Source organism: Curcuma longa, chromosome 2 (genome assembly GCF_044706935.1).
Source record: "Curcuma longa cultivar G26 ecotype Majalengka, Jawa Barat chromosome 2, ITB_CL_G26_1.1, whole genome shotgun sequence".
NCBI lineage: Eukaryota > Viridiplantae > Streptophyta > Magnoliopsida > Zingiberales > Zingiberaceae > Curcuma > Curcuma longa.
Window position 1 is genome coordinate 10,169,316 of NC_133862.1, and position 21,335 is coordinate 10,190,650.

At 38.3% G+C, this 21,335-nt stretch overlaps 3 protein-coding genes across 3 annotated transcripts; 1 reads left to right on the forward strand and 2 right to left on the reverse strand.

The window, feature by feature from the left end:
* Window positions 1-1,883: 1,883 nt before the first annotated feature.
* Window positions 1,884-5,657, reverse strand: LOC141819437 (heat stress transcription factor A-1-like). Its single transcript, XM_074706738.1, has 2 exons — window positions 5,258-5,657; window positions 1,884-3,577 (listed from the first exon to the last, which is right to left on the reverse strand). The coding sequence occupies exons 1-2, from the start codon at window positions 5,555-5,557 to the stop codon at window positions 2,333-2,335; spliced, it is 1,545 nt and encodes a 514-aa protein (XP_074562839.1). The 5' UTR covers window positions 5,558-5,657; the 3' UTR covers window positions 1,884-2,332.
* Window positions 5,658-7,109: 1,452 nt separating this feature from the next.
* LOC141821578 (inositol-tetrakisphosphate 1-kinase 1-like) lies at window positions 7,110-8,096 on the reverse strand. Its single transcript, XM_074708961.1, has one exon. It carries the CDS (start codon window positions 8,094-8,096, stop codon window positions 7,110-7,112), a length of 987 nt encoding a protein of 328 aa, XP_074565062.1.
* Window positions 8,097-10,534: 2,438 nt separating this feature from the next.
* On the forward strand, window positions 10,535-20,856 carry LOC141822011 (protein NSP-INTERACTING KINASE 3-like). Its single transcript, XM_074709419.1, has 11 exons — window positions 10,535-10,650; window positions 11,241-11,373; window positions 11,473-11,544; window positions 11,640-11,783; window positions 11,878-11,949; window positions 12,048-12,107; window positions 12,211-12,308; window positions 12,419-12,568; window positions 18,150-18,488; window positions 19,034-19,425; window positions 20,374-20,856. Exons 1-11 carry the CDS (start codon window positions 10,545-10,547, stop codon window positions 20,698-20,700), a joined length of 1,893 nt encoding a protein of 630 aa, XP_074565520.1. The 5' UTR covers window positions 10,535-10,544; the 3' UTR covers window positions 20,701-20,856.
* Window positions 20,857-21,335: the final 479 nt, after the last annotated feature.

Consider the following 21,335-nt stretch of genomic DNA (forward strand, 5'->3'; position numbering starts at 1 on the left):
GATTTACCTGTCTTAATTGATACAATTTCCACTTTTTCGATTATAGTTCTAGATAAACACTGTGAATTGATTTCATGGAACTGAAACAGACAAGTGATCAAGTTGATATACTCTTTAATCTGTGTTTGTAGCCTGCCTGAATCTTTGTGAGGCTGGAGATTATTCTCAACTGATACTGTTTCCAATTTATTCAATTCTGGCTCTTGAAATCTAAACAAGTATGTTCATAGACAGTGTTACTCCAAGTTCATGGAAATCAAACTTGATTGAGTGATCAGGTTGAAATTTTGCTCTGTGTTCGAGTTTTGATTAAGTGGATATCTTGGTCATTTGTCTGTGTTCATAGCATGCCTGTTTATTTGAGTAGAGTCAAGGGTAGATAGTTTTGTTCATTATATGCTTTGATGAATTGCATATTAAGATAAGTTCAGCCGAGCCGGACCTGCAAGATTATAGAGGGGTAATTGCCACCTTCCCCAAGCGAGGTCACGGGAAACTCCTCCGACGAAGACGACGGTGGACGGTGGAGCCGAAGGGCGCCCTTTTCCCTCCAGAATGAACCCCTAAACCTTCAATGTGATTCCAGCTGAATTTGCCATATCGACTGCGGATCCCTAGCCGCTGCTCCACCTGCAAGCGCCTGCTGTCGTCTCTGGCGGAGGCGGTTGCCGCCGAGGAGGAGCAAGAGCTCGTCTCCGCTTCTTCGACCTCAGATTCCCAGAGTTCTCTGAGAAAGTTCGTATCTTTGTTTCAAACCAGAGGCTGAAAGCATCGTTCCGTGCCAATTCCGCTTTACTTAACCTTCTTATACCTTTTCTTTTTCGTATTCTCTGTCGATATCTGTCGTAAATTTTCACTGCAAAAGTTGCATGTTTTTCTGGCAAGAGTTGATATGGAGTTCCAAAACCTCTCCATTCGTCATGATCATCTTCTTCCTTAGTTTTAGATTGCGATATAACTATTGATGACAAGATAACTAGTTAAGGTCTTAGAGAGCCTCCATTTATGTTGCATATGCAGCTTCAAAGGCAGGTTCTTGTTCATGTAAGCCCATTTAATCTCTACCAAATTTACATAGAACCCTAAGCTACCTTATATAGTAGCTTGTAACTTATAAATCTTGTGGAAAAATGGTGCCGTGGTAGGACCTTTTCCAGGTTGTCATCCAAGCATCTGTGGTTCGAACTTCTCAACTACAGCATATTTGCAGCTAACTGAGATTTATCATTTTTTTTTTTTAAACTACAAATCTTCACTTTTAAATGGTGATAAATGCTTTGTATATCAATATAAATATTTTTTGAAAATATAAAGATAAAAAATAAAAATATTATTAAAAAATCAAAATATATATCGATTGAAAATTTTTTTAAAAAATATATTTAAAATAATATAAAATATATTTAAACGATCAATAAATATTTTAATATAGATATATATTTCAATTAAATAATATAAATATGACAAATATGTAAATAATTAATTAATAATAATATAATAAAATAAAATTTATTTAAATATAAATAATAATATAATAGAATTTAAATCTATATAGTTAATCCCACCTAGTTGAATAAAATTTGATTATTATTATCGTTATAGTTGTAAACAAAAATTTAATGCATTCCATTAGATCACATCAGCCGTTTGGTATATAGGAAAAGCTACTTTATTCTCTATGGATTTGCATGAAATAAATATTCTTATTTATGCTAGAAAGGAACTTAGATTTATCTTAATGATCTTAAGTTTAGAAAGAAAGATTATTTTTGTTACTTACTGTTAAATTACACTATAAGTTAATACTCTTCAGAATAATGAATTTTATAATAAATTTCCATAGAAAAAAAGAGCAAAACCAAGTTTGAAATAACACCATAAGTTTATTGGTAATAACACTGGGGATGTCACTTATATATTCAAAAATCTCTTTCCAAAAAAAAAAAAAGCTCAGATCGACTTGGTCAGCCAGAATTTCTCGTATTCTAGTTCAACAAGCGAACCAGATCATTCAAGTTAAGGCTCATAGGTTTCGAGTCCAGTTTGAAGTCACAGAAACACTTTCATGTAACGAAGGTTTTCTACGTGTAGAGCTGATACTAATAACCAGAAGGCAATATAATAAGTAGCCTCACCTTCCATACAGAACTGATATGCGATCAATTTTCTAGGAAGTAATCACTTGGCGAATCAAATAAAGACTTACCATGGCCTTCTTGCAATCTCCAGCGGTAGCAATGATTTTAGTAGCAAAATGTCAATGTCGAAAATCTGAACCAAGATGCTTCTGTGGTAGGTTTGAGAGTAGCAAAAGGCCGAATGATAAGCCACATCAAAGCTTAGGAGCCGATGAAAGAAGCCCCATCTGCTCTGTAATATGATTCATGTGTTCAGTGTTGTTCCACACATTGTCTGCACTTGGCTGAACCTCCATCTGCTCCTGGGTGGTGGATTCGACCTCCTCTGTGTCTACTGCGACAGGGCTAGCCATCAGGAATTGCTCCCAGAAATCATCGATAATGCCAGGGAGCTTCTCCTCGGTGTTGAACAGGTTGATGTCAGTATCTGCTGAAAAATCATCAATATCTAAAGGTCCAGCTTCTTGCAAGGCCAAGGCATTCAAGTCCTGTGGCTTGGGCATTTCCAGAGTTTCAACTGGAATATCAGCAACATTATCTTCAGGATCTATTCCGAGTAACTCAGGGAGCTCTGGGATGTCAATGTTAGTTGGAGATGGAGCAATCTCCTCTGGAACTACAGATAACACTCCTATGCCATCTGGTCCCATCATTTCATTAGATACTGCAGAAGACTGATCAGATAGCGCAGAGGTTGAAGGGACAAATGCAAAGCCAGAATTTGAAGGGATCTCTGACAGAGTAACACAAGAGTTCTGACTTGCTGTGCTTTCAAATGCTTCAGATGGAATTTGGAAGTTATCTAGGTGGAGATTATCAGAATTTCCAGAAGATTCCAACCTAGCAGATGCATTCATCTTTATAATTTGTCTTAGCATTGCTTTGGCTGCTTCATTGATCAGTGGTTGATACTTCACTATTTGACCTTCGAGCATCTCATCATCATGACTGCCTCCCTGTTTTGGCAGCCTCCGCTTCTTGTTAACTCCAGTAATGCGTCTGTTGCTATCATTTTGCTGCACAAATTGCGCAAAGAAACCAGGGCTCTGCATGGCCTTTGCGAGGAATGCCATCATCTGTTGTTGACGTTGTTCCATTCCCTGGAGGCGTTTCATCAATGTCTGTAACTGATGGTCTGAGGTTTGCTGCTGCTGGCGCAACCTAATAAGCTCTTGCATGAGTACATTCTTATCTCTCTTCAGCTGCTCGACCTCTGCTTCCAACCCAAACTTGCCCAACTCGACACAAGCAGTAGCTGGAGCACTCTGCGGTTGTGGTTGTGGTTGTGGTTGTGGTTGTTGTTGTGGTTGCTCTTTCTGGCTTTGCCCATGTCCATGAGAGGGTTTCCTCCTGTTGATAGTTTTAAGCAGGTGCTTTTGCCCTCTTAAAAATCCCTCGTTCGCAAATTCCCAGCGATCAGGATCAACTTTCCGAAAACCCTGTCCAATACTATCATGAACGACCAAGTATATACGTAACAGCCTTAAATAAACAACTTAGGAAAAAGGGCAGTTGTAAAGGAAGATTTGATCCTCAGCAACCAACATTAGCTTTAGATTTTCGATGAAAAAATACACCACAAATGCAACATGAACTTTGCAAACACAAGGGGTGCGGTGCAAAGTATTTTGCAAGAAGGCTAGTCCCCATTAGTTCAACTCCACATCTTGAGCACCTCTATAGAACTTCAGTACATCAACCGAACCATTAAGATCCTTAGGATCCAATTACTTGGATAGAAGATACAAGGGAAAGTGACCAAAAACTTACATAATGATGAAGCCCCTTATGTAACTTTCTGATCCTTTTTCTCATATCTTCCATCTAAGTATTCTGATTAAAGCTAAACAATGATGAATCAGTTCCCTTCCTATTGTGAAACTCTACACCCATTAAGGAAGATTAATAAGATCAGGCTATATTTTGGAACATCATGACAATCCAATGCTGTTTCTACATATCTTTGTTAGGAACTAACATAATTATCGTACCAAAAAAGGACCAGCTCAGAGGAGTCAAGGATGAGAAAATGAATCATGTAAAACAATCATGTTCAAGTCAGAAACAATCATGGTAAATAGATCAAGTGATGTATAATTTTGTTTTTTCAGAAACCATGTAAATATCCCATTTGTCCTACTTCTAAGTCAACAATCTAGACCAAGAAATCAAAAACAACATGATATAGAGTTTCATCAGCCTTACTATTAGATAAAGCAGCTGATGAACCAGTCAGCCACCTTAAATTTAAACAATTACATAGTTGTAGAAGATTATAGCTTGGAATTCTAGGAAGTGGGTTGCACACATTGTATATCTGAACAGTAAAATTGACTTCAGTAGCATTATGAAACTCATAAATTAATGAACTTACTTTCTTAAGCTTATGGTACCAATATCATGCCTCAAGGAATCAATGTATCATTCAATCGAGTGATGAACATCTGCCATTACCTATCATCAATAAACTTGATGTCTATACTTGAAAATAACTCAATTTTGCATCCTGAATTCATTATATTCATGTAATTTGGTGCAGCTGACTAGTAGACAGTACTAAAGCAATATTGTTTTGGATTGATCATCATTCATCAGTTATAATCTTTAAAGTGATCATATAATTGATGTTATAAGTTATAAATTGTGTTAGCCTTGTAAGATCAAGTAGTACATACTGGACAACTTATTGGTAGTTCACCCACGATCAAAACCTCAAAAATTTGTGTTGATATGAGTTCCAAGAAACAGCCACTTCTATGAATAGATTCCTTATAAAAAAAATTGCTTTGGACTGAGAGCAATGAAGGATCTGTTTTAAATAAGGGTTCAAATTTGGAAGCAGAAGAGAATAGTATGCAGGAAATCTTCTTAACCAGTGTTCCTCTCGGTTGAGAGATCAACATTTTATCACAATATAGTTAATCAGCAACAGTTGTGAGATAATAAGGCGCCAGGATTTGTGAATTAATTGGACGAGTTAGCTTCAATGAATCGGAATTCGCATCAAGAGCACCCAATTGAAGAGGATCACGAAAACCATTCAATGATTCACGACAACGATAGAATCGAACAGGAAACCGATAGATGAAGCAAACCAAAAGGGAAGGCGGAGGTCTTACATAAGTATTGAGCTGCCGAACAAAGCTAGAGAAATTATTGTGCTTGAAGTACTTGGGCAGGAGATCCCTGGCGAACTCCGGCGGATCCCTCACGACGAAGCTGTTATTCCCGGTGCCCCACGACACGATCGCGTCGGTCGCCGGGTCATCCACCATATCGTAAGTCTTGCTGAGGAAAGGGGGCGGCGCATTCCCGTTCAGTCCGGGGTTCGCCCCCGCCGCCGTCTCCTTCTCCCCGATCGCCGCCTGCCCTCCGCCTCCCCTACCGCCGCTGCTATCCTCCATTCCGCCCCCGACCATTACGCCGTCCGACGACGAGATCGGCGGCTAGGGTTCACAGAGGGCGTGCGATCGCGCATGAAGGCGAAGACACGACTTCCCCTTCGGAATGCGGCCGGCGCAAGCGCAACGTAATTGGTAGGGTACAAGGAGCGGAGTGGGAGGATCCTCTCCAAGACATCTTCTAAATATCCGACGGGCTCGATTTCGCATAATCTCCAGGTGGCATTACAGCTGTCCGCATGACGGTTGCGATAAGGATAGTAAGATTACACTATTACTGCATCATTGGAGGTTATCCTCCTCGCTCAAATTTAATTTCTATTGGATGAGATGAAAATAATAATAATAGCCAATAGCTTGTTTAGTTAATTATTCTGTTAGTGCAGTAATAAAATAAATGAGATAGGTATTAAATCATTAAGTAACATACTTTAGTTTTTCAAATATATACCTCTGTATTTATTTTTAAAGAATTTCAAATTATATATTCCTTAATTTAATTATTTAAAGAATTTAAGTGTGTAGTAAAAATCATACACGTATATAGTTATAGAAATCTGTTTGAATAAAAAAAATTCAAAAATTTAAATTATGCTTATAAAATTAAGGAGGGGCTTGGTAGACGGGTTTAGGAGAGGTGTATTCTTAATGCTTGGTGGGAATGAAAATCAAAATAAGGATTTGATATCCCTGATTTCATAATTAACCTACCCCTCCCCCGGATATCACTAAACTCATTCCCATCGCGGCGCAGCTTTTTTCCCTGGGATTTATTCCCCGCCGCGATTCTTCCTTTCTTCTTCCCCATCCGCGAGCCGCCCGCCCCCCTTTTTCTTCTCCCCCGTTCATCTAAGCTCCCCCCATCTTCCTCCTCTTCTTATTTTCTCTGCCAGCCGAGCTCCTCCACCCCCTTCCCCTTTTCTTCCTCCTCCTCTTCTTCTTCCTTTCTCCTCATTTCTCTTAGTCTACTTGTAATCGATTGCTTGATCGATTATGGACAAATGTAATCGATTCCTTGATCGATTACACGACTTTCTGAGAAAAACATTCGCGACATTTAATCGAGCACACGGTCGATTATATCGACTAGAATTAAATCCAGTCGACTGGAGTTAAATCCAGTCGCCATTCCAGTATCTATACCAAGCACAAAAAATCTGATAATCATTCCCATTGTCATTAACCCTTCAATCAAAATCATTACCATTCTCATTACTGAATGTATACCAGCACCCCTAAAATGTCTTTCGAAACTTATTTTTAAAAAGAATGAATTGTCCTTCCAAAAAAATAATAAATAAATTTATTTTGAAAGCAATATTATTATTAAAACAATAAAAATTTATCCGGGTAAAAGAGAATTAATTAGTTTTAAAAGATAACTAATTAATAAAAATTTATTATTAGAATTAAATTTTTTTTTATAATATGTTAATTGATAATTTCTTTATTAATCTGTAACACTTTAATATCTCTATAGAAAAAAATTTTAACATGTATCTTATTCGAATTGTAAAGAAAATTGGACTTCTAAATGGGGGAAAGCAGCAGCAGATGTTTCTATTCATGCTCATCTTGATTCGGAAGCAGACGACGGTGTGGAAGAACTCGTAGCTTGTCCCTTCTTGTCACGAACAAGGTCGCAGAGAAAGTCGGTTAAAACCTTTTCGTAAGACGGCATCTTAGCGTACCCGGGAAAGTAATTGATGTCCACTATGAGGAAATGATTACTCGATTTGGAATCCCTAATCATGTCGAAATTGAAGAGGCGCAATCCCATCGCCTGCCTCAGACCCATTGCTACCTTCTCGAGAAAGTGCGGCGGTGGCACCTCTGCTTCTTCCAGGTGTTCGTAATATTCGACCTCTTCGGGTCTCTGCGTCGTTATGTTGGAGACTTGAGAGAAGGTGACAGAGCCCACGGGATGATCCAACTTCTCCGGGGACACGTCGGGGAGGGATTTCCTTCTGACGCACTGCACGTAGTTCCCCACCACGTAGACCTTGAAGATGACGCCGCCGTGATTGACGAACTCCTGCAGCACCAGGGGAGGTTTGAGTTTGAGAAGAGCCTCGCGGTGGTAGACGAGGGACATCTTGTGGGATTTGGCGCTGCCGTCGGCGACCAGCGGCTTGGCGATGATAGGGAACCGGAGGTCGGTGGTGCCGGAGAGAGCGCTGGAGTCGTAGATCACAACCTGGTTAGGGATTCCGAAGGTCTCCCTCCCCTGAGGAATTTCGAGCTCGGACACGAACTGAAGCATGGTGATGCGATTGTGAAGGCGTTCGATGTGGAGAGGCTGGTCGACAATAGGGACGCCGGGGTTATTGGAGGAGAAATCCGCGAGCTGCGACTTCCATTCTTCGCCGTAAAATTTGTGGATCAAGCAATCAAAGGGACCCTGCTCGGCGACGCTACGCGATGGGTCGATGGCGACGAGATCGACGCCGCGGTCGCGCGCGAGGTCGACGAGCGACGGCCGGACGAAACTCTGCTGCTTCTTAGGCGCGAGGGCATAGCCCACCACGAATCGACGAGGAACGGAGGCGTCTTCCATGGAGAGATCAAGATCCAGAAGCAGCGCAGCGAAATCCACCCTCGATCGTCCCTCGACCACAAGCGTAGCAAACTGCATTGCCGAACAAAAAACAACCGTCGATCGATCCAATGTAGTCGGCAGAAATCGAAGATCAACACGATTAAATCAAGAACGGATTAGGGTTCTTACCTTTTCCTTCCGATCGCCTTCCAAAAACGCAGAGAAGAGAAGGAAAAGATCGCCGAACGAGCGTTTGAGAACGGCGAGACACGATGCGAGGGGAGGCCAGAAAGGCATGCGGCTGGACAATTTATACCCGGAGTGGCTCGGGCGTGATGTCACCGCGGTGAGCTCACCCGTCGATGCGTCTAGCGATCAATGGAACGAAACTAAGGAAACTAAGGTATGTATTAGGTTAAAATCGAAACAAAACTTAAATAAATTAATTTTTTTTAACATCCGATCAAATTTTTCAATAAAAATTGGGAGCTTGGAATTAATCAAATTTTTTTAAATATTATAAAATTTTTACTAAGTGGTGATTAGAACCGAATAAAAAATTTTAAAAGTAGCCACGGACCGTCGGACCGAACTTCGACGGAAGAGATCGGGACACGTTTCGTCGATGAACCTTAGTGGGGTCCAGGGATCAGGGAGATTCCATTGGTTTGTTTATTGCGCCGTTTCTTACTGTTCACAGCGAATCAAGAACAGTTGATGATTTTGACGAAAATAGATGGAAAATGCGAATGTTTATGCAAATCGTGTTCAAGAATAAATAACTAAAGAAAGAAATGAACACCATAAATATTATATATATATATATATAAAAGAATTACTAATTTAACATCAATTAGATTCTAATATTCTAAGTATAATTTATTATTATTTATTGATAAATTTGAATAAAGGAAACAAATATGAAAATCAAATTCATATCATAATCAATCGATCCTAAATTAGCTACGTGACCTACCAAAGATATATTAAAAAATAAATTAGTATGTCTACTCCAACCAAGCTATCCACTTGGAAAGCAATGTTGGGCTAACGACCAGACAAAATAGGTGGTACGAACCAACAACTATTGCTTCCGCACAAAAGTCCGTTCGTGCAACTGGTTGATGGGCGGTGCCTCACTTATATGATTGTCCACGTAACCTACACAGGACTGGTGTGGTAGTTACGAGGAACTTTATCCTCTACAGCTATATAATTTCGATGAAGGTTAAAAATATAAGTTTCTTTTTACACATGAAGGTTAATTTTCTCTGTCTTCCTTTTTCGAGGTGAAATATGCACGCAAATCATCCACTTGATTATCAAAGGAGTCATCGACTCCAATAAATTAGCCACATTTGCATAGAATAACGTAGATGGTACAAACCAACAACTATTTATATCAAAAGTTTATATACAAAGTCATGGTTACTTTCAATCGATTGGATGCATAATTTAATCATTAAGTGGCAACTCAAAGGTTGATTTGCAACATAAGCAACCATTAGAGCTCACTCTTAGGATATAACTGAGTTGATTACGATGAAATAAAGTTGTAGAAGAGGATAAGAATTTAAATTTTAGACAATATCTTATCGAGATTACAATTATTATATTATTCTTTAATAATTTATTTATCATAATATAATCATCTTGTTTTCGTGATATTATTAGAAGTTTGAATTATATTTTTGAAAAGTTTGAATATCAATTTTGCTATTCTGAGCGAATAAAAATTATATAAAATAAAATTATAAATGAATTAATTTACATATTTAATTTATATTATGTAGTTTTGTGTAATATTGTTATTGTTAGGTGGGAAATAAAATGAAATTTACTAAAAAGAGGGGGGCAGAGAGAATAATCGTTGGAGGCATCTTTTTCTATCACACACACAACAGGCGAAGCAGAGCTTTGGTGTGTCCATGGAGAATCTGCGCCCGTGTCGGCTTTGGCAGTTTGCAATGGCGTTTTGCGTGTCCGATTGCAGCATTGTGGTTTGTGTTTTGCCCTTTTGCGAGGCGGAGGAGGACGGTGCGGCCAAATGCGACTTTGCCAGGCACCCAGGAAGACACACCTCCCTTGTCTCCCCTGCTGCTGTCCTCGTCCCTCGACCACTCCCTCCTGCGTTGCTGCTGCTGCCAAAGCGAGTGCAGCAACAGCGACCTCGCTGCTGCTCCTTTGACGAAGAGAAGAGGAGAGGCTCCTCCTCTCCACGGATCTGGCGGTGGCAGGCATTTGCGTGCTGTCAATTCCATTCTTGAGGAGGAAAGGTGGTTCTTTGGGGATTTGGGAGAAGAAATTAAGGAGATTTGGTGCGATTCAAGAAGGAAAGGAGTGCCTTTCTGCCTCCAGGATTCAAGAAACTAAGGAAGGTTTGACTGCTGGGGGCATGGTGGATACGCTTAATTGATTGTCTTTGTGAAGTACTCAAGGAAGTGAAGCTGGCAGGAGCGAAACAGCATGGCTACAAGAAATCTTCTCTTTCGGGCGTTCTGCTTGGTGCTGATTGGCTTCCTATATTCGTCGTCGTCCGCCACACTGACCCCGTCTGGCATAAACTATGAAGGTCTGTAGCACTGTCATGCTCTTTTCTTTTGTTTAATCTCCAACTCATGGACAGAACCTTCCAATTCTACGTGCACTTAGCATGTGGTGTTTTCCTTGTGCTTTGGCATAGTGAATCATTCCCTAACAATCCATGAATTTACCAAATTGAAGGAATTTTATAGAGTCAATATCACAGAAAGATACCCTTTCAAATCCCTGCTCTAGTCCTAACATTGCTGTTGTGCTACTAAGGTCCAATCACTTCCCTTAGCAGTTATGTAAAAGGAAAATGGAGATATGAAATGCAATTGAAGAAATGCTCAACTTAAATGATGGTTCTCACTGCACTCTATGCCACCTGCTGGCAGTTTGGAATGTCACTGTCTTCTAGACCTGCCCTGACTGTCTCATTTGAGTATCATGCATCAGAAATTGAATGATTCACACAGATGCAGCTACTTAATCTTCTTCCCTATTCTTTGTTTATGAATCTTCTAAAGATGAGTTATTGCTATTTGTCAAGTAGATAATATGAAATATATGTTCTTTCTAACAATCCTCAGAGCAGGTCTTGCTTTTGATACTTGGCTTTTTCTCTTAAATTTTCAGTGGTAGCATTGATGGCCATAAAAATGGAATTGAATGACCCTTACAATGTTTTGGAAAATTGGGATGCCAACTCTGTGGATCCATGTAGTTGGAGGATGGTCACCTGCTCAGCCGATGGACACGTGTCTGCTCTGTAAGGCCAAATGCCAGTTTTGCAGGGTCAAATTTATTTTCTTTCTGTTAATTACCTACTTAAGTAAATCCTTCATTTTTTTTTGCATCATTTTGATAGGGGACTACCCAGCCAAAGCTTGTCTGGCATACTATCACCTTGTATAGGAAATCTTACAAATCTTCAATCTGTGTAAGCTGGAAATCGTTCCTTGCATTACTGGTTTACAAGTCACATTGATGTTGTTAAATTCATTAGAAGATTTATTATGGTAATTGTTTCTGTAGGCTGCTCCAAAACAATGCTTTATCTGGATCACTTCCTTCTGAGTTAGGCAAACTGGAGAAACTTCAGACACTAGACTTGTCCAACAATCAATTCCGTGGCACTATTCCTAGTTCACTTGGAGACCTTAACAACTTGAATTACCTGTATGATATATTCATAATCAAAGAATTGAGTTATTCTTAAGTGATTATTATGTATCAATTCTCTGGACCTGATTTTCTTTTTCCTATCTTCCAGGCGATTGAACAACAACAATCTGTCCGGGCCTTGCCCAGATTCATTGTCCAACATCAGAGGCCTCACTCTTGTGTATGTTTTTGTTCTATTATTCTCTTCAATTTCAGCTCTAGGGAGTCTCCAGTATACACTATCAGCAGCATTTTGTCTTAACTGAAGTCGTTATTCAGGGATCTTTCTTACAACAATTTAAGTGGTTCCTTGCCTAATATATCTGCAAGAACATTTAAGTAAGCTATTGTTTTTTCACTTCTTTTGTTTCCTCTGAAGAGTTACTTTCCCATTCAACCAATGGGCTCTGATTTGTAGTTCCTTTTTGTATTTTTCAATCAGCATTATTGGAAACCCCTTAATATGTGGATCAGATTTAGACATTAATTGCTCTTCTGGATCAGTAGCTCCACTTTCATATCCACCAGAAGATCTAAAGAGTAAGTAATTTAAAAAAAAATAGTTTTACATATTGGATAGTTCCTTCTTTCATGGTTTAAGAATGTATCAAAAGCAATGAAGTAATCCTTTTGTGGCCAATCTAATTCAGATAGGTCACAACTCGGAGGGACTAGAAGCCGGCCTATTGCTGTTGTATTTGGTGCCTGTGTTGGTTCTCTTACTCTTCTAGTAATTGTTGTTGGCTTACTACTTTGGTGGCGACACAGACATAATCAACATATATTTTATGATGTAAATGGTATCGACCAAACTCTCATCATATGCTTATGCTATTTTATAATCAACAGATATTTCTTGCAGCATTTGACTTTGGTATAGACCAAACTCTCATCATATGCTTATGCTATTTTGGCAAATGGGAACTTAGTGAACTATTACGACACTATTCTACTAAACAATGTTATTATATGAAAAAAATATTTCTTCAATTACAATTCTTTAGACTTTGCTTGGAAATTTCAATATACTGGATGCGCTTGGAAGGAAAAAAGAGAGAGGAAGGAAGGAAAGAAGAGGGGATGATAATTAGGATACATGGAAGCAGAATCAAAAGGACATAAAGTGATTATTGAAAAGTAAGAGAGGTTTGATTTACTTAGACAAAGTGAGTAGGAGTGTACAGAAAAAGTGAGGGAGTCATGATCATTACTTCCCTTAGAACTAATCCTACCAAAAGTAGGCAAAAACTGAACAGAAAGAAAAACTATCCATTTATATTAAGTAAGTAATTCTTCACTTTGTCTCTGTAATAAACAGTAAAGATGAGAATTAACTGTTGAATAATAAACTTAATTTTTGTTCATTAACTATAGAGAATATTCCTAGAGCATATTCTTAGCTTTTAGTCATGAAGAGTTACATAAGTGTCTCTTAAAGAGTTTTGTATGTGTCCCATAAAGAGTTACTTATGTGTCCCTTAAAGAGTCCCTTTTATGTGTATAAATATGCCCTTGTAGTTGACATTTGACAATACAATCAAGTAGATTAATAACAATTGTTATTGAGTTCTCCTCCATCCTCTCTCTCTCTACAAAGATCTTTATCTTCATTCTCTCCAACAAAGTAGTATTAGAGCAAGGTTCGAAGTGCTCAAGTGATGGCCAACAATGGAGTTTCTTCTTTTCATTTTCCCCATCTCACAAAGGAGAATTATGAGACATGGTATCTAAGGATGAAAGCATTGCTTGGTTCTCAAGATGTTTGGGAGATTGTAGAGAAAGGCTATGAGAAGCCTCAAAATGAAGATAATTTATCTCAAGCAGAGAAGGATTCTTTGTCAAAGACAAAGAAGAAGGATCAACAAGCCCTCACCCTCATCCATCAATGTTTGGATGATTCCATGTTCGAGAAGGTGGCCGATGCTACTACTTCAAAAGAAGCTTGGGAGATATTGGCAAAGGCTCTTCAAGGTGTTGACAAAGTAAAAAAGGTCAAACTTCAATCACTAAGGTGTGATTTTGAAGCATTACAAATGAAAGAGTCAAAATCAATCATGGATTATTGTTCGCGGGTGAAGGCAATTGTCAATCAATTGAAGAGATATGGAGACAAGATAGAAGATGTACGCATAGTGGAAAAGGTGCTTCGCTCTTTAATTCCTAAATTTGACTATATAGTGTGTGTCATTGAAGAAACAAAAGATTTAGATTCAATGACTATTGAAGAATTGGAGGGCTCATTACAAGCCCATGAAGAAAAGATGAAAAGAAGACAAGAAGAGTCTTTGGAGCAAGTTCTCAAAGTCAAGGCTACACTAAAAAATGATGAAAGTGGCCACAATTATTTTCGAGGTCGTGGTCGAGGAAGAGGCCATGGACGAGGAAGAAGACATGGACATGGCCAAAATGGACCAAGTGAGGGAAAAAGAGACAACTTTAATCAAGAAAGAAGTCAATCATCACCTAGATACTATGGAAGAGCAAGAGGGAAAGGACAAGGCTATTATCCAACTTCAAATGGAAGGAGGTATGACAAGTCTAAAGTTGAATGTTACACTTGCCATAAAATGGGTCATTATGCTTGGGAATGTCATAATTCTACTAATGATATTAAAGAAGAGGCTCATCTTGTTGCTAACAATCAAGAATTTGAAGAGTCAACTCTATTGCTACAAATCAAGGAAGAATAAAAAGGTGATAACAATTTATGGTATTTGGATAATGGTGCAAGCAATCATATGTGTGGGTACAAAGATAAATTTGTAGAGCTTAATGAGAAAGTAAAAGGCGTTGTTTCTTTTGGAGACTCCTCAAAAATTCATATTGAAGAGAAAGGTACAATTCTCATCTACTCTAAGGATGGCAGTCATAAAATAATATCAGATGTTTACTTTGTGCCAAAATTAAGAAATAACATTATAAGCTTGGGTCAACTACTTGAAAAAGGTTGTGAGATTCTTATGAAGAATAACTATCTTTGGCTTAGAGATCAAAATGCTAATTTGCTTGCTAAGGTTGCTATGTCAAAGAACAGGATGTTTACTTTGAATATTAAGACAATTGAAGCAAAGTCTTTGAAGGCTAATGTGCAAGATGAAGCATGACAATGGCACATGAGATTCGGTCATTTGAACTTTGGAGCATTAAAGGGCATGGGAGAAAAGAATATGGTGAAAGGTATGTCTTTGATCAACCATCCAAATCATTTATGTGAAGCCTGTCTTCTTGGGAAACATGCTAGGAAGAGTTTTCCAAAAGAAGCAACATTCAGAGCGACAATGCAACTAGAACTTGTGCATGCAGATGTCTGTGGATCGATCAATCCTCCTTCATTTGGTAAGAGTAAATATTTTTGCTCTTTATTGATGATTTTAGCAGAAAAACTTGGGTTTATTTTCTTAAGCAAAAATCAGAAGCTTTTAATGCTTTCAAAAGTTTCAAGACTCTTGTTGAAAAAGTGAGTGGAAAAAATATCAAAGCTTTGAGGTCTGATCGAGGAGGCGAATTCACGTCCAAAGAGTTCAATAACTTTTGTGAAACTTCTGGAATTCGACGTCCTTTGACAGTTCCTAGATCACCACAACAAAATGGAGTAGCCAAGAGGAAGAATAGAACTATTCTTAACATGGCAAGATGCATGCTAAAAGCCAAAAATATGCCAAAGGAGTTTTGGGCTGAAGCTATTTCTTGTGCAGTTTACTTATCTAATCACTCTCCAACATTGAATATCAAAGAGCAAACTCCTCAAGAAGCATGAAATGGAAGAAAGCCAAATGTCAAACATTTGTGAGTTTTTGGGAGCATTGCATATGCTCAAGTACCGCAACAAGAGAGGTCCAAGCTTGATGATCGAAGTGCCAAATATGTCTTTATTGGATATGATTTACATTCCAAAGGCTACAAGTTATACAACCCGAGCAATAATAAAGTGGTGATAAGTCGAGATGTTGAATTTGCTGAAGAAGCATCTTGGAATTGGGAAGTTCAAGAAGAGAAAACTTATAATTTTCTTCCATACTTTGGAGAAGAAGAGGATGCTATAGTGCCAATACAAAATACAACTCAACCACCTACTTTCCATGAAGACCATCCAACTGAAACACCTCAAAAGATGAGAAGTTTGGAAGATATTTATGCTGAAACTCATGAAATTAATGCTTCTATGTGTTTTTTTGTAGATTCAGAACCCCTGACCTTTGAAGAAGCAGTGAAAAATGAACAATGGAGGCTTGCAATGGATGAAGAAATAAATGCAATTCATAAGAATGATACATGGGAATTGACGACACTTCCAAAAGAAAAGCAAACTATTGGTGTGAAATGGATCTACAAGATAAAGAAGAATGCAAAAGTAGAAGTTCAAAAATACAAAGCTCGTCTTGTTGCAAGAGGGTTTAGTCAGCAACCAGGTATCGATTATAATGAAGTTTTTGCTCCAGTTGCTCGTTTAGAAACTATTCGATTGATTATTGCATTGGCTGCACAAAGACAATGGAATATTTTTCAGTTAGATGTTAAGTCAGCTTTCTTGAATGGCAAGTTGGAGGAAGATGTTTATATAGAACAACCATTAGGGTATATTGCCAAAGGACAAGAAAACAATGTTCTGAAGTTGAAGAAGGCTTTGTATGGATTAAAACAAGCCCCCAGAGCTTGGTACAACAGAATTGATCAATATTTCAAATTTAAAGGCTTCATAAAGTGTCCACATGAATATGGTCTCTATGTTAAAGAAAAGGAGAATGGTGATCTGATAATTGTTTGTTTATATGTTGATGATCTAATTTTTACAGGGAGCAATTCAATAATGTTTGATGAATTAAAGAAAGATATGACTGCTGAATTTTACATGACAGATATTGGGATAATGTCACATTATCTTGGCATTGAGGTAAAACAAATTGAAAATAGTATCTTTATTTTTCAAAAGGGTTATGCAAATAAAATCTTGCAGGAATTTGGTATGGAAGATTGTCAAGTCAAGTTATCCAGATTCGATGATGGTAAAAAGGTCAATCCAACATTATATAGAAAGCTTGTTGGAAATTTGAGGTATTTGACATTTCTAGACCTAATATTCTTTATGGAGTTGGACTTATCAGTCGTTATATGGAGTCCCCAACTCAATCTCATATAAAGGCTGCTAAAAGAATATTGAGATATGTTAAGGGAACTTTGGATTATGGTTTAGTTTATTCATTTTATGAGAATTGCAAGTTAGTTGGATACAGTGATAGTGATTGGGGAGGAGATATTGATGATAGAAAAAACACTTCTGATTTTCTATTTTGCATTGGCAATATTGCATTCACTTGGAGTTCAAAGAAACAACCGATTGTGACGTTGTCAACTTGTGAAGCAGAATATATAGCTGCTGCTGCTTGTGTCATGCTATATGGTTGAGAAAATTATTGAAGATAATGCATTTTCCACAAGAAGAAGCTACTGAAATTTTCATTGATAATAAGTCAGCTATTGCTTTGGGAAAGAATCCTATTTTTCATGATAGGAGCAAGCATATAGATACAAGATATCATTTTATTAGAGAAAATATCATTGGAAATGAAGTTCAACTAAAGTATGTGAAAACACAAGATCAAGTTGATATTTTCACCAAAGCATTAAAGTTTGAAGATTTTGCAAGATTAAGAGCAAAACTTGGAGTGACAAAAGTTAAGTTTAAAGGGGGATGTTGAATAATAAACTTAATTTTTGTTCATTAACTCTAGAGAATATTCCTAGAGCGTATTCTTAGCTTTTAGTCATGAAGAGTTACATAAGTGTCTCTTAAAGAGTTTTGTATGTATCCCTTAAAGAGTTACTTATGTGTCCCTTAAAGAGTCTCTTTTATGTGTATAAATATGCCCTTGTAGATGACATTTGACAATACAATCAAGTAGATTAATAACAATTATTATTGAGTTCTCCTCCATTCTCTCTCTCTCTACAAAGATCTTTATCTTCATTCTCTCCAACATTAACTTCCCTCCCATTTTCTATCCTTTCAAGAACACAAGAGGGAATTGTATAATCTTATTTATGTTCCTCCACTCACAGTAACTAATTCTTTCCTTTCCTTTCACTTTTCCATTAGTTTGATAAACACAAGGTCAACTTTTGCGATGGCATGTCTGAAATTGCTCACAATTATTCATGACCAACAAATAGAGGTTTGGCAAGCAATGCCAAACCTCTACGAGTGCATGATGAGAATTTTGTTTTATATTAGTGATGACATTTTTTATTTTGCTTGTCATTTAATTCATTCTGTTGATGAAACATAGAATTCACATTCCCCCCCCCCCCCCCCCCCCCCCCCTAAAATCTACTGATGGTAATTGGTTTTGTTGCTTCAGTTAAGATGAATCTGTTTGATTGTAGAGCAATATGATCCAGAAGTTTGCTTGGGACACTTGAAGCTGTATTCATTCAAGGAGCTACGAGCAGCCACCAACAATTTCAATGCAAAAAATATTCTAGGTAAAGGAGGTTATGGAATTGTTTACAAAGGTTGTTTGTGCGATGGAACCATAGTGGCTGTCAAACGTTTGAGAGACTATAACAGCATTGGAGGCCTTCAATTTCAAACTGAGGTTGAAATGATAAGCTTGGCAGTTCATCGACATTTACTTAAGCTATGCGGATTCTGCACAACAGAGAATGAGAGGCTCCTTGTCTATCCTTACATGCCTAATGGGAGTGTAGCTTCTCAACTTAGAGGTGAATCCCCTCCCTATGCTCCTTAATTAAACCATGATTTGTGAAATTACCTAAGAAAACACTATCAAGGTAGGTTATGCATATCATGATTACTTATCCCCTACCAACATATAACTAACTACACATCTTTCGATATGTTGGGAAAAAAAAAGAAGTATGGATGTCTGGCAATATCTCATAGCATTTTCTTTTCACTGAGATTAGTGCTGATGATAATTCCTATCAATGAAATTGTTATTAGCTATCTGCCTTTCGATTATAAGCAATAACAATTATACATTGCTTTGCTCTGTAAACTCTTGGCTTCTCTAATGATGTTGTTAAGTACCCATGCATTCCTTTCTTACTACCTTGAACATGTAGACCCATTCGCTTGCTTGCTTTCCAAGTCCTAGTAAAAGTTGTTGGTGAACATAAATGATACAGAAGGTGCAGAAAAACTTTGTTTCTTGTTATTGTTAGAAGTTCACATAAGATATATTTAGCATGTTGGCTATGAGCACTCTAAATTCTTGAAGCTTATTGTTTCTTCGGTTTTCCGGCAGAGAACGTTCGCGGAAGGCCAGCTTTAGATTGGTCAAGACGAAAGAGGATAGCCTTGGGGACAGCCAGGGGGTTGCTGTACCTGCACGAGCAGTGTGATCCAAAAATTATCCACCGTGATGTAAAAGCCGCAAATATTCTTCTCGACGAAGAATTCGAAGCAGTGGTTGGAGATTTCGGGCTGGCAAAGCTTTTGGATCACGAGGAGTCGCATGTCACAACAGCAGTTCGTGGGACAGTGGGGCACATTGCTCCTGAGTATCTTTCGACCGGACAGTCATCAGAAAAGACTGATGTTTTTGGTTTTGGTATACTATTACTCGAACTGGTTACTGGCCAGAAAGCATTGGATTTCGGAAGACCTGCAAACCAGAAAGGTGTCATGCTGGACTGGGTAAGTTAATCTTCAACTTATGCCTGTCATAATTTCCAAAACTGTGTAGTAGTACTCTTAGAATTCTCTAGTGGAACATGCAACCCCAGTTAGATCCTTAGATATACGGATAGAATAATATGATTCTTTCAGTAGATGTCCACCATTGATAAGTTCAATCGATTGAAGTTAAATGAGTGAGATCAAAGAAAATTAGAGAAAGTGGAACTAATTGTGATTTAAGTTACTGTGTTATATAGAGCTTAATGGCAGGCTGATACATGTGTAACAGATCTCAGAGGCGAGGCGATAGACAAATATTTGTATTTCATAAGTTTTAGATGTTAGAACAAATGAAATCCTTATATATCTTCAAAATGGTATGATATTGTCCACTTTGAAGCCCACGTTCTCATGATTTTGTTTTTGGACTTTACCTCAAAAGGCCTCATATCAATATAGATATGTCTATCTTATAACCCAGGATATCATGTAAATAGATATCCCAATAATCTATCCCTCAAACGACCCCAACAAACTCTTTACGGAGGACAGTCCCAACAAATTCCCTCCAATCATTCTTTTGTGAGGGTTCCCACATGACACCATATAGATCATGCTCTGGTACTACTATTAGATCTAATGAAATTCATATATATCTCCAAAACGGTATGATATTGTCCACTTTAATCCACACCTTCATGGTTTTGTTTTTGAACTTTACCCAAAAGGTCTCGTACCGATATAGATATATCCATCTTATAACTCAGGATTTTGTTTCATGTATTTTCAATGTGAAAGTTTGATTGTATCCCAACATTAGAGTGATCATAAGGCTGTGTTCATTGGTTTATACACCCTCACTTCTTACTCCCTTTAACAAATCTGATTCTTATCATGGTTCATGTCGATTATGCGAATGAGAGAGAGAGAGAGAGAGAGAGTTTCATCCTTGGCTGGCTTTTGCAGGTCAAAAGACTTCATCAAGAGAACAAGCTGTACATGGTGGTGGACAAAGACCTGAGAAACAACTACGACAGAGTGGAGCTCAAGGAGATGGTTCAAGTGGCTTTTCTTTGCACACAATTCCATCCATCGCAACGCCCCAAGATGTCAGAGGTCGTCCGAATGCTACAAGGCGATGGGCTCGCTGAGAAGTGGGAAGCCACGCAGAAGGTCGATAGGCCTCAATCTCAATCCTTGGAGGAGCAACGGCCGACGCACCAATATGTTGACTCGATGGAGGAGGACTCGTCGACGGTATTGGAAGCGATTGAACTTTCAGGCCCTCGGTGACCGATCGATACACATGCATGCGTGAACCATTGTACAAAGCGAATGCAATTCTTTTGAAGATCTATATTTGTCCGAATAACGTAGCACCATTCGTGTAGTTGAGTTGTAGCAGCTTCGACTTGGTGGTCTCACAGCTGGTGCTCCAACGCACGTTGTATCGACTATGGTCGGTCTATGGAGAGAAGAGGGGTAGAAGTAAGTACAAAGAAAGGTAAAGAATTTAAAATGTTTCATGTTTCATGTTGAAGATAAGGTGTTATCAAATCGAGTCGAGTTGAACAGTAAGAGGCTCGAGTGAGGCTTGATTTGTTTTTCCCTCCCTAAGCTCGAGCTCGGTTTGAATTTGATTTGAACTTTACTTCTTAAGCTCAAGTTTGGTTCGTAAAGAAATTAAATAGTTCGCGAACGACTTAAACGTGGTTCAAAAATAGTTCGTTTAAAAGGTAAATGAGTTTAATTTAATTTCGACTTGTGTTGATATATATATATATAGAGAGAGAATACATGTCTTTTCATGTGTGCAACGTTCGTATCTGAGTATGCATGGGAGCATTTGGAAGTGATGGAGCAAGTTGGGTGTCCAAAAGTGATTTGAGCATCCCGCGCACTTAGTCGCAGACGAGCGTCGTACACGG

Bases quoted from the DNA above. Each gene is read 5' to 3' on its own strand.
- LOC141821578 (XM_074708961.1), bottom strand. From the start codon at position 8,096: ATGGAAGACGCCTCCGTTCCTCGTCGATTCGTGGTGGGCTATGCCCTC.
- LOC141819437 (XM_074706738.1), bottom strand. From the start codon at position 5,557: ATGGTCGGGGGCGGAATGGAGGATAGCAGCGGCGGTAGGGGAGGCGGA. The intron at 3,578-5,257 runs GTAAGACCTCCG...AGTATTGGACAG, and splicing joins TTCGGCAGCTCAATACTTAT to GGTTTTCGGAAAGTTGATCC.
- LOC141822011 (XM_074709419.1), top strand. From the start codon at position 10,545: ATGGCTACAAGAAATCTTCTCTTTCGGGCGTTCTGCTTGGTGCTGATT. The intron at 11,545-11,639 runs GTAAGCTGGAAA...TTGTTTCTGTAG, and splicing joins CTTACAAATCTTCAATCTGT to GCTGCTCCAAAACAATGCTT. The intron at 12,569-18,149 runs GTATCGACCAAA...GTTTGATTGTAG, and splicing joins TATATTTTATGATGTAAATG to AGCAATATGATCCAGAAGTT.